Source organism: Buteo buteo, chromosome 8 (assembly GCF_964188355.1).
Source record: "Buteo buteo chromosome 8, bButBut1.hap1.1, whole genome shotgun sequence".
Lineage (NCBI taxonomy): Eukaryota > Metazoa > Chordata > Aves > Accipitriformes > Accipitridae > Buteo > Buteo buteo.
The window spans coordinates 35241168-35253492 of record NC_134178.1 but is presented as its reverse complement, the minus strand read 5'-3'; the positions used below and the strand labels follow the sequence as shown (position 1 = coordinate 35253492).

Sequence of the window (12325 nt, the reverse complement as noted above, 5' to 3'; positions counted from 1 at the left end):
AAGCCTTATTTTAGAACAGTCACAAGGGAAATAGCAGAATGGATTGTACCACTAAGGGAAATCCTCTTTTCATTGTCTAGATGTTGAAGACTATACAGAATTTTAATTTTCTCACTTTTTTCTTCTGCTTTGAATGGTTACTTCTACATTCATGAAAGAGCAGTGCTCTAGAATCAGGGGTTTTCTTTTGCCTCCCCATTTGTTCACTAGAACAACAAATTGCAATGGTCGGAGAATGAGCTCAGAAATTCCAAAAATCTTGAGTTGTCTTAGGAGCAAGTTAATGTGTCCAACTATTGTGATTTTTTTTACTTACAGCAGAGGGATTGCTTACTCTGATTTAAAATGCTTTTTAACATTGGCTTGATACATGCATGTGAAACAAAACCATTGAGATCTCATACAGATGCCATCACCGTATAGTCTGTTATGATGCATATAATAAATTATTTGCCACTCATACAGTAAAAAGAACTATTATGAAATACCTTCTTCTATCATATTATGCTCCTTTTCATATGCCTGGCATACTTTTTTTGTTTTCCTCTTAATGGCTTCCTTCATGAAACTCACAGGGATTTAGTGACAAATAACTAAATCATGATAAGTTTTATGCTTCTGTCCTGAAAGAGATCAAGGAATGCAGGAAAGAGTAGTCTGAAAAATATAGAAAAGGAGCATGTACAGTTTGTGCACAGGACTATCTGTTTCATTTCAACGGTATTTTTTTAATCAGAGTTGTATGCAGTCTGATTTGTATCAGCCATAGCATGGGAAATGCTTTCAATTTGCAAGAATGCTGGAAGAGTTGGTAGACCTCAGGTTTAATGCTTTCCCCAAATGTACCATTTGCCCCTTTCAGCAAGTAACCACTGAGGAGCAGATAACATTTCCTAGCCTGCTTTCTGTTAGGGACTAGACTATTTTCTTACACATTCATGGCAAGGGTTAGGCCAGTTTCATCAGTGAGTCGTTAAAGTCAAATTTTTTTGCTCTTCCACTTATTCTCCAACTTGTTTTACTGAATGGACAAACTCTGTAGCATCACACCACTTCCGAGTGGAAAGGAATAATTTCTGTAGTCTGCTCTTTCTCCTCCACTTCTAGCTTTTGCAGTCCTTCTGTTTGCTGTAGATTATTTTGAAGAAGGGGAGGGATGTTCTTCTGGAGTGTAAAATAAAGTTTGGCTAGAGGTGAAAGCATGAAGATGAGATGGATAAGCTTTTCAGAGCAAAGAACTGCATGTGCTTCTCCTTATTTTTCAGAAACCTGGGAGAGTTGTGAGACTAGCCGATTGCATACTGAGAGGCAGGGCATGCAGTCTGAAGTTTGGTGTGGGTAATGAGAGGTTGCTACCTTAAAACACGATGAGTTGCAGGTGGGTTGGGCTGAGGGAGGTCCTGGAGTACTTCAGACTGGAACATTTAAAGTATAAGAGCCTGTTGGATGGGAAGGCATTCAGTATATTTTTTGCTTCGTTTACGGCTTGTAGGTTTCTTTGCAGTTTCTCTCTCTTTCTGAAAATAACACATAAGTTGGGTTTTTGTTGGGGGTTTTTTGGGGAATGGGGATTGGAAAATTGTAGAGTGAGCCCAATTCACCTAGCCATACAATCCATTTCATAGTGACCTGGTAAAAATGATAGGTTTCTCACTTTGTTTTTTTTTCCAATTTTTATCTGGATTTTTGAGAAGCTTTCTCTGTTTCATCCACATTTACTCTGACTCATTTCTGCAGTCTACCAGTTTAAGCAGGAAGATTGATTCAGAAGGCGCAGACACATGCCACTCTACAGTTTTAGCCTGCCTGCCTACCTACAGTAGCAGAATGTGATGAATGACAAATCAGAAAGTAGGATGACTTCTCTGCGGAAGGGGTGTGGGGACCTGCCGGGGTTTTAAGTAGCAGTATTGATCAAGCACAGGGCATCCTTAACCACAGGAGACAGCACTGAGGCAATTGGTCTCTTTCTGTTGTTCCCGTTCTTCTAGGGGCTATGAGTGTTTTCAATACTGTCCTTTTATCTCCTCTGTGTCCTCATAATCTATGAGATGTATTGGATATACATTCTTTTTTTCCTCTCTCTTTGCCTTAAAATCAATGCTACCAGATCTAAAGGTTGATTTCCTTTTGTGACCCATGTTGATCACTTCTGGTCTGTGTTCAAACCATGGGTGCTCTGCTGACATCCTATGTCTGTGCTCTTGAGGGACGCTGTCACACATCAATTTTTTCTACTGCTATCCATCACAATATTCAGATATCTTCCAAAACTGATCCAAGCTGTGCCCCAGCATCATCAAAAACCAAGACAGTCCTGCTCTGTATCCGGGCTGATCCCAAGTTCATTTAACATGTATCTAGAGGCAGACCATGGGGCAAGTTGGGCAGTAGGCTAAGACCAGATGTTATGCTTTACTGAGCTGTACTTCTTTTCTCTGGAAACAGGATGTTAAGAATTCAGCCAGACTGCAATTAATGCGACTCTGGAGTCAACGCCGGGGCTGGGAAGCAGTTGTCTGCAGAGAAATGTTTAACAAGTACAAGCTCATGCGGTTACATGAGGATGAGCAGCTGGAGCGCATGGGTTCTGTTCACAGCTCTGCTGCTGCTGCTCTTGAGCAAACAGCTCGCGGAGTCAGCCGCAGGCCCGCCTCGTCTGCATCTTGCACTTAGCTTGCGAAGTTATTAATCTTTTCCCTTCTAAAAGAACTTGCCTTGATCCATTTATAGAAGAGGCTGTATGAAAAAATTCTGATTATTCATTTATTTATCAGATTCCTTTTTGTGACTTCAATGAACTTTACCAATGCACAGCCAGAGATGTCAGTGAACTTAACGACACAGCTGCAAAACATATAATGCCTCTCATTGCTGAAAGTGGTATTTCCTGTTAAGACTGCACATTTTGCAGGGAGCCAGTTTGGTGGGATGTTAGCACTTCCTATGCTATAAATAGACCAGATGAGTATCGCTTTCAATCTCAAAGGAATACATTTCTAATTTCTTGAGGGAAGTAACAGTATCTCTGGCAGGATTCTCAGGGAGTTTTATACTTGCTGATGATGTCTCCTCACACTTGAGAATTGACTCGCTCGTTGATGAATGAGTGTGCTTGTGGCAGCGCATAGACTTTTAGAGAGCTATGAATAGCTTCAGAGGCATGATGCTGCAGCTAAGGTCAGAGAAGTCCTTGCTGCTCTAGATTGCAGGGCAGGCAGAAAAGGGAAGCGAGAAACAACGTGGCAGACCGTAGGCTGAATGTTAAACGGACAGCAAGGTTTGCGAGGAGGGCAACTACCAGTTTATTCATAGATTTCTTTCTGTGTTGAAAGTAAGGATGATTCAGCAAATGGGGTTCCTTGGGGACAGAGGTCTAGAGGTGACCTCTCAAGAGCTGCATGCTTCTCCCTCATTGTGCAGCTCGCACGTGCTACATCCTCCGTATTTCTGAGCTCTTCTGCTGTTGTTATAAGACAGAAGCTGATTTAGGAAGTCCAGGTAATTGAATATGCTGGCTCAGTTGTTCACTTTTACAAGCGTAGAAAAAAACCATAAGCTTTTGTGTTCAGCATTTTGTTTGGCTGATGGTATGAGTCGTGAAGCTGCACGTGTAAATGAAAATAACAGAGCTGGGAATTTGGTTGACATTGAGCTTGAATGAGAATGCTTCCTGTTGTTGTTTTTAAATACTGGGAAAATGAAATCCCAGCCCCTGATCCCGCTTAGATTTAGAGATAAAACCATAAAGAAAGCAGGCAGCTAATATATGTTCGTTTTTGTGCCTCCACTGTGCGTGAGGATTTGAGAACCTTGCAGGAACAACAAAGAGAAAGTTTTGGGGAAAGACCATCCCACAGTTTGAAATGGCAAGTGCCGTATACTAAAAGAAGTTCCTTCTCTATGGCATGTGCTGTAAGGGTGCTGCAGAGTGTCTGATCATACAACACCTGCTGAGCCATGGATTTTATTTTAAAATTAAATAACAGTTGGGACTGGAAAGAGGACAAATGAGTGGATGCTGTGTCAGAATTCAACTGTTCTTGGAGCATCCAAAAGAAGAAACTGAAATTTTGGGGCAGATACTGTTAATTTTTGAGTATTAAGGAGAGCTAGAGGCCATATGACAGGACATACATAACAACAGAACAAGAAGTAGGAAAAGGCAACTATGCCAGTGTGACTCTAGAAGGTAGCAGAGAGCTTGGCTTCAGGGACTTACTTGATTATTTCTGCCTGGTATATCAGGCGTATTGGTTTTTCCAGTTATTAGTTGCTCAGTTGAAGAAAATGCATCTTCTATGTTGGCCAGTGTAGGTGCAAGTAAAAGGCATTGCAAAAATTGTCTGCAGTCTGATTTATTGGTTCCCAGACTTTGGTCCATAGATAAATAATAGTCCACAAGGTCGCTTTAAGTGATCTGCAGCCAGTCTTTGGACCAGTGCCGCACAGTAAATCATGTAGTAATTTATTACAAAGATTTAAAGGTTAAAGGCTTTTGAGGGTGCGAAGCAGTGTGCTGAGTACTGCTACTCGAGTGGAACAAGAGGAAAACTGAACTAGTTGGAGGAGACCAGGGAGGTTGAGCAGTCCCCTTTGATCCCTGAGAACAGGTTACAGTTCCTGTATACTGAAGCAAATTTGCTAAATCACTTGGTGTTTCTGCTGCAACAGGATTTCCTGGCCCAGAGTTATTTCCTTATAAAGCTGTCTCATTCCATTTTTTCACTGCTTGCTAAATGTACTTATCTGTAGAGGCACATAGGCATGTAATTCATTCTCCTGGGAAGATCCATTTTCCCCTCACTGCCAGACTACAGTCATTTTCCATCCATTTTGCTTTCTAAAAGCTACTCTCTTCTCTCTCCTTCATCAGTTACCTCACTAACATGGCTACTTTTTCTCCTTTTTTTTAATTTTTATTAGGTGAGACAAGTGTTTGGGCAGTGGGCTTTAACGGCATCATCCAGGCATGGGTACAAAACACAGTGACGAGGGAGAGAATTAATCACCGTGCTAAAATGATTAATGTTTTGTGTTGATCATTTTGCACCCCACCATTGCATTTCAACTAACAAGAGATTTCTGTCTTTGACCTACATGCTTCAACTGTTTGTTAAGGTTTTGCCACACACTGTCATAATCACTAACAACTGCTTGGGTTTGAAGGTAATTGTGTTTATTTTCTGGTTCATGCTTCAGGAAAAATTAAAACTTGATGCTGAGAGGGAAAAACTAGAGAGGCTTCAGGAGCTTTACTCCGAGCAGAAGACGCAGCTTGATAATTGCCCTGAGTCCATGAGGGAACAATTACAGCAGCAGCTGAAGAGGGTCAGTAGCAAGTTTCAAGATTGCACTAACTTTTTTTTTCTGTTGGTTTTTTTTTTTTTTTTGCATTAAGTGTAACATATTCTGTTTCAAGTATCCAGTGTCTGAACATATTTGCAACTTATAATTGGTAATAGTCACGAGGGTTTTGGTTTTTTGTGGAATGCCTGTAACAGATAATGTGTATGGTGGCAAACGAGTAGAGTGTGAATGGGCAGACTGGAAATCATTTTGTGTTGAGTGTTTTTAAAGCTTTGGGCTACTTGCCTGTAACCAGCACCTTAGGCCTGCTGGGTGGAGTGGAAGCTGTTAGATGGATGGTGGAGCATCACTCTTTACCAGTGTGAGCAAAGACAGGAATTGAACTTTGGTCAGTGGTATCAGCCATTTTAGCAGCAGTTTCCTGCTGCAATTGTTTGATCCTGTTGTGTACTCCTCTTTTGCAATGCTGTAAATGGCTGTCTCAGTGAAGCCATGGATAACTTCTTTTTTTCAGTATATAACTTAGCTGTTAGCCTGAACTGTGCTTTGAAAAATTCATTTTGAAGATTATACTACTTATTGTAATAGCTTTATTTTTTCCTAGACTTTCAACAGTTGCACATTGGTATAATAACCTTTGCGTAAAGTCTAATTGCAAACTGATTTTGTTTTGTATTATTTGTAACCAAAAAAGCTACAATATTGTCTGTGAAGGTACAGTTATTTTCTGTGGAAAGATTTTAGTATTCATTAATGTTAAGTGGGTTCTACAGCACATATAGTTAGCTTTAGTGGGGTGGGGGAATCATTTTCAAAGCATCAACACAGCATGCTCAAGAGGCCATCTGAAAGTCAAACTTGATTTTTTTAATCTTTTTTTTTTTCTGGCTTGAGTGTTTATATCAGAAATAAAGGCTGTAATAGCAGTGACCAAAAAAGGGCTTTTCTGCTTTGTAGGAAATATTCTTTAGATTTTGGATTATTTGCAGAATTCTTTTTTTTTTTTATTCAAAGAGCGAAAAGTAAAAAATTCCAGCTTTGGAAATAACAATTTTTAATTCTTCTGTAGTAACTGAGAAGTTTGCTGGTTTTGAGACAGTTAAGGATTTTTGTAAGTTACCTTTAAAAAAAGAAAAAAGGCAGAATTATGTAGTATCTCATATATATTAAAAGGAAAGGAAGCCTTTCCTGTGCAGTCACATACTTGACGGTATGTGAACATGAGAAGTTGCAGTATTGTTGCTGTGGGATGGTAGTAAATCCTTTTTCACTATTGACCACCAAGAAGCTTCTAGAAGTCTGTTTAGTTAAATTCTTTTAATTGTTTTGTTCCTTCCATGTTGGCTTAATAATGATTTTGGATTTGAAAGTGGGACAAAACTTTAAATGTGCAGGTGTAGTTAAATGTCCAGTTAATTCTATTGCATATTATTCCTGCCCAACTGTAGCAAAAGTTTGCTGTGGCTGCTGTGGTGGAAGCAGTAGATTTTATCACTGAATTAGTGTACCGTAGCTCTCAAATGGATATCAAGTGTGAGAGCAGTTATGAAATTACTGTAAGTATTGTACCCAAAATAGAGAAAATATCTTTTTTCCCCCCAAATAAGCCTGGTACAGGATTAAATACCCGAGTCTGCAGCAGGTTACGTTGTGCGACTTTACTGCCAACGCCGAAGGTGTGAAGGTGATGAATTCTCTTCTTGCTTCACCTCTGGGACTTCAGTAACTTCGTGATTTGTGCCCCGGGCAGCGGGCAGCCAATTTCCCTGCAGCAGCTGGCTGCGGGGGGGGTCTGGATTTCGGGCTGGGCTTGGCAGCGGGCGGCTGGCACGCTCTGTGTGCTGCCCGGTGTCCGTCATGAATGTACGCGCTCCCCGTCGGGCATCAGAGACTGGTGAAAGGCACTGAGGAAGGGCTTCTGGAAGGCACTGAGGGAAAACATCGATCTTCCTGATGGCTTATTTAAAGTTAGTTAGCAGGATTCATCCTTCCCTCTTAGTATGAAAGCATCAAAGCTTGTTTGTTCTCGTGTGCCTGGGTTCACAGAGGTACGCATAAATGGAGAACGAGAATAGATGCCAGGATTCCTGCAGAGATCTGAAAAGATGCTGTCCATTGCTAGGAAATACCTTCCTCTTCAGATAAAATTCTCCTAATTTTTACAGATGATGTCGGCCCATGGAGCTCCCGCCACATCCTGAAGTAAGGGCCAGGTTGTCTCCCATTGAATTTTCTCCAGTGCCATTACTGAAGTAATAGAGATGCAGGAGAAATTTATGGTTTGGAAATCCAATATGGAAACACTGTGTCTGTTGTTTGTTAATAGATTATAAATTACAATATGTGGATGTCAACGGTTTTAATAAAAAGGAGGGAGTACTACTTGGTTCAGGAAGCCATTGCCTACAGCAAGAAGGGAATCCTCCTACAAATCCTATGCTGCCGAGTAGGATCCTTGTGAAGGTCGTGGCAAGGACTCTGTGGGCACGTCTCAGAGCCAGATCTCGTGCCCCTGCCACGGTGCCCTGCTCCCGCAGGCTGCCCGGGGTCTCGGTCCCCGTGGGTCTGCCTGACTGGTGATCTGGCTGCAATGTGCCTGCAACCACTGGTAGAGCTACGCTACTGCCATTTACCCTTTGGAGGGTTTTTAATTTGAAAATGGACTTGGTTTTGAATTAGGTATGTTTGGTTTTCCCCAGTGGGCACAGTGGTACAGAATGTGGTGAAGGTCTTGTTCCATAGCACATCCCACAAAGAATATAGCGTTTTGTGGGCTCAGCTGGCTACCAGTTGCCTTTCTGGGTATCAGTTGCCTTCTCTGAAGTCTGTTCTTCTACCTCAGTAGCAATTAACGTGGTATGAAATAGGCTGAATTTGTTGACTTTCATGGCCCGGGCAAAGTCCTTCTGTTTGTTTTGAATACTGAAGATGGCTGACTGGTTTGAATGAAGCATTTCTGTATAGCAGGTAACTGCTTTCTTGTAATTTTTAGCCCATGCCTTTGCTTTTGATCTCTTCCCTATCTCCTACAAGTGAAAGGCACATCTGGAGAATAATGGGAAGATATTGGTATTTCATATAGTAACTTGGATTCTTCAGTTTCTCCATCCTGTGTCTTTCCCTGGTACATCGGAAGCTGGTTTTGAATGCCTTTATAGAGACCTGTCTGCTTATCTCAAGTCGCTAACCTTTGCCCTAGCTCAAAATAAGAAAAGGAGTAAGTTTGCATTTCTCTAAAATAAAAAATTGCTTACAGGATGTAGGTTTTCTTGCGTAACAAGTTACGTACAATGAACCTATTTTAGAGAGCCTTAACGTTTAATAATACTGTGATTATTAAAAGCACCCTTTTCTTCAGAACTCTGGAACTTGCAAGTAGGAATTCATGTTATGAATACACAAAAGTTGCAGGAGAAAGATTAGCACTCAGTTCTTGTGCTGAAAAGCACCGTAAGTTTTATCTCATCATCCCTAAGCGGAAGGCAGGTGTGTTCTTATTTCTTGGGTCTTTTCTGCAGCATTCAACCTCTTTTTCCTGACAAAACCTGGCGTTGGTCCAGGGGAATGCATAAAAGCGGGCTGGTATCTTTTCTGAAGTAATACACCTACTGGCTAGGGTGGATGACTAGAGTCCTTAATTATGTGTTTGCACAGGGAGCAGTTGTCAGCACCAATTCGGTGGTCCACGATCAGCCTCTGGCTGAGCAACTTGCACGGTTGGACATCACTGCTGAGGTGATGGCAGTGTGCTGATGGCACACAGCTCCACCTATCTTCTGTCTTATCTGACCATATGTCTGTTAATAAAAACAGTGCTGGTACTTGGGCTGGACCTGAAGAAATTCTAACCGCAGTTCAGGGTCCTTCGTTTGAGTGTGTATTCCCATAATTAGTTAATTCAGTGTGCAGTTCTCCGGTGTTACTGGGATGATGCTCTCTGTCCTGTTTGGTTGGTAAGCAGATGCTCTCCCAGTTTGGCATGTGACAACCTCACCAAATGGGTTCAGGCTTTGGTGGTGTCACAGCTGGGCTACAGCAGAGTGATCTGCCCAGCCAGGGTACTCTCGGTGCTTAGGATGCTCCAGCTTGCTCTGAACACTGCAAAACAGCTCCCTCAATGTACAGGTGCTTCATCTTTCTCAGCTGGGGGAGATGGACAGTAGGAGTGATGCAGAACGCAACATCAGGATAACGATTAGCCCTATTTGCTCTCTTATTATGACAGTAGGTCATTAAAAGCATTGAGCTCCTGTTTGAACATGTTGTAGGAGATACATAAATACTGTTTTATACTGATTTTTGTGTTCGTTTGTTTGTAAGTATCTCTACTCTGGTGTCTAGTGAAAGCATGATTTCTTTTTTTTTTTTTTTTTTTTTGCTTAAGGATGCTGATCTTTTGGACATAGAAAGCAAACACTTTGAAGATTTGGAATTTCAGCAACTTGAACATGAAAGCAGGTTAGATGAAGAGAAAGAAAATCTGACACAACAGCTCCTGCGTGAAGTAGCTGAATATCAGCGCAGCATTGTCAGTAGAAAGGTAAAAGCACTAACACTCGCTTCATTTGTTCTTTGTTGTTGAGCATAAAGAAGATGACATGGAGCTACAATCTGCCCATCTGTAACAAATAATGCAAAACTTTTCTCTTTGAAAAAAGCTTCTGAAGCAGAGTGAAGATGATAGCCCAGTGACATCCCACACAGATCAAATTATGCACTTCTCCAAAAGGAAATAAATAAATAAAATTCCATGCCCTGTTTGTATATTTGCATATGCAAATTAAACCCTTTAATTTGCTACAAAAAGTACCAAAGCATTGTTTTTTCTTTTTTAAGAATGGAGATTTGTACACTCTGGACAAAACTACAGTTGTTTTATGGTCATGATTGATGTTGATGTTAGATGATTTTATTAAAATAATAATAGAACATCAAATTAAAGAAGTGCCTTAATTTTTAAGATCAGTTGTAAAGGTCCTATCTCAACCAATTAAATACCAGTTTTGCAGAGATCAGAAGTTGAATCTCTACACCAGTTCTCTTCAGTATATAGATGCTAGTCACCATATTTTCAAAGAATATGTGCAATTATTCTTTTGTCTCTTGAACAAATTCTCTTTACTGTCTAAATCTTGTTTAATTATCTCCTTCAGAGCAGTAAGCTGTCTTGTAAAAACTTCTTTTCCTACTGCTTGACTCATATGAATGAGTGAACTCTTATGAATAGGATCCTTGCTGCAGGTTGTCTTGTGCTTTGAAAATAAAACATGTAAATTGTGATTATTTTCTTTTTATATTAGGAAAAGATTTCTGCTCTCAAAAAACAAGCCAATCATATTGTCCAACAAGCACAAAGAGAACAAGATCATTTTGTAAAAGAGAAAAACAACTTAATAATGATGCTGCAAAGGGTAAGTATTTATTGTCTTTCAGATATTTTTAGCATGTAACAAAAGAGCATTTCATAGAATAAAAGAACATAGAGCACAAGAAAAGCATCAGCTGTGTAGAAGCTAGCAAGTATGTAATAATGTGATAGACACTGTTTGTCTCCATTAACCTTTAAAAAAAATAAAAAATCTTTGGTAATTAATCAGCAGGTTTCCTAAGAGAAAACGCTAGTGGCATTTGATAATCAAGAGGGTTTTAGAGGTGCCCCCCTTCCAGAGGACTCAACCAGAGGCACCCACCTGGGTGCTGAAGCTAGGAGCCTGTGTTCCCTGTGTGGCTGCTGGAGCTGTGCACAGAGAGCTCAGATTTTTGCCTTGTAATAGCCCATGCTAGGCCACAAGATGACCTACTTAACATCAGCTAACATCTGGTTAATAAGAAACTGCCGTGAACCCTTTGCATCCATTTTATGTTTTGCTTTTAATCGTGAGAGAAATCATGTTTAGTTCATTAAGAAGAATCAGCATTTTCAAAATGCTGAAGGAAGACCTGTTTGGTTTGTCTCTAGTTATTAAGATCTTTCACTAGCTGTTTGTTCTGTACTTCCATTTTTTGTTCAGTTCTGCTGTAAATGGATGAAGTTGAAGCTCTGCTATGCAGTTTCTAGCCTTCCATCCCAGCATGTTTCTTTACATGGTTAAGAAAATGGCTAGCATTTATTTTCACTACACAGCTGTTGGTATTTAACATAAAATGTCTGGTTTTAACAGGAAAAAGAGAACCTCTGTAATCTGGAAAAGAAATATTCCACACTTTCCGGAGGAAAGGGATTTCCTGTCAGTCCCAATAGTCTAAAAGAGGTAAAGAGATTCACTGCTTTTGACTTTACCATAAGTAACTTTTAATAACACTTCGTACAAAAGCACTTTAGTATTTAGTGAAGTCCTATTCATATAAAATTTTTTGAGATGTGATGAAATTACTATGTAAAGCTATTCATAGAAGTCCAAATGCATGGGTGAGCAAAAATAGCTTCTCGTGACATTTTCCCAGATGTGACTGGTATCTCCTTAATCTCTTGCTCTGGAAAAATGATCGGTTTTATGTGTGGGGTGTGTGTGTCTAATTTTCTCAAAATAGACAATTAAACCTCATTGAAGTGAAGAAGAATGAGGTCCAGGAATAACTGTTCAAGTACAAATACAGTTCAGTCTTATTTTTGCACTGTAGATTTTGTCATTGCCTCCCCTCCCTTTATTCTAAGGCTCTGCAGTAGAGCATGACTACTGTATATTTTGATCTTTTTAAAAAGCATTGAAGACTTCAAGCTATTGTGGCTGTAAGATACCTATTGAGCTATTTATTTAACTGTTTTGAATAGTTAGAGTAGGTGTCAAGTATTTTTTGCTGAAAAAAAAGTGAGTTAGTTTGTGTAATGCACGATGAGACCCAGAACTTACCTCAGATGTCAAGACTTCATAGGTTTGAGAGTACTACTTTAAGCCTCAAGGTCCGTGAGCAAAGTCAGCGTAAGGTAAGCCACAGCCCATCGCAAAGATTCAGTTAGCACGTACGATATTAACATTAACTCCCCATATTAATCTTCTTGACTTGACTTGATGAA

At 40.2% G+C, this 12325-nt stretch overlaps 1 protein-coding gene across 8 annotated transcripts in view; it reads left to right on the top strand.

The window, feature by feature from the left end:
• PHLDB2 (pleckstrin homology like domain family B member 2) overlaps positions 1-12325 on the top strand; it is a 112673-nt gene that overhangs the window by 74584 nt on the left and 25764 nt on the right. For 6 of the 8 annotated variants that reach the window (XM_075034095.1, XM_075034100.1, XM_075034099.1 and 3 more), the window contains exons 7-10: positions 5203-5331; positions 9695-9850; positions 10611-10721; positions 11472-11561. In XM_075034095.1, coding sequence (XP_074890196.1) covers positions 5203-5331; positions 9695-9850; positions 10611-10721; positions 11472-11561 — 486 coding nt within the window. The remainder of the gene's footprint in view (positions 1-5202; positions 5332-9694; positions 9851-10610; positions 10722-11471; positions 11562-12325) is intronic. The other 2 variants (XM_075034101.1, XM_075034097.1) reach the window with 1 other exon arrangement.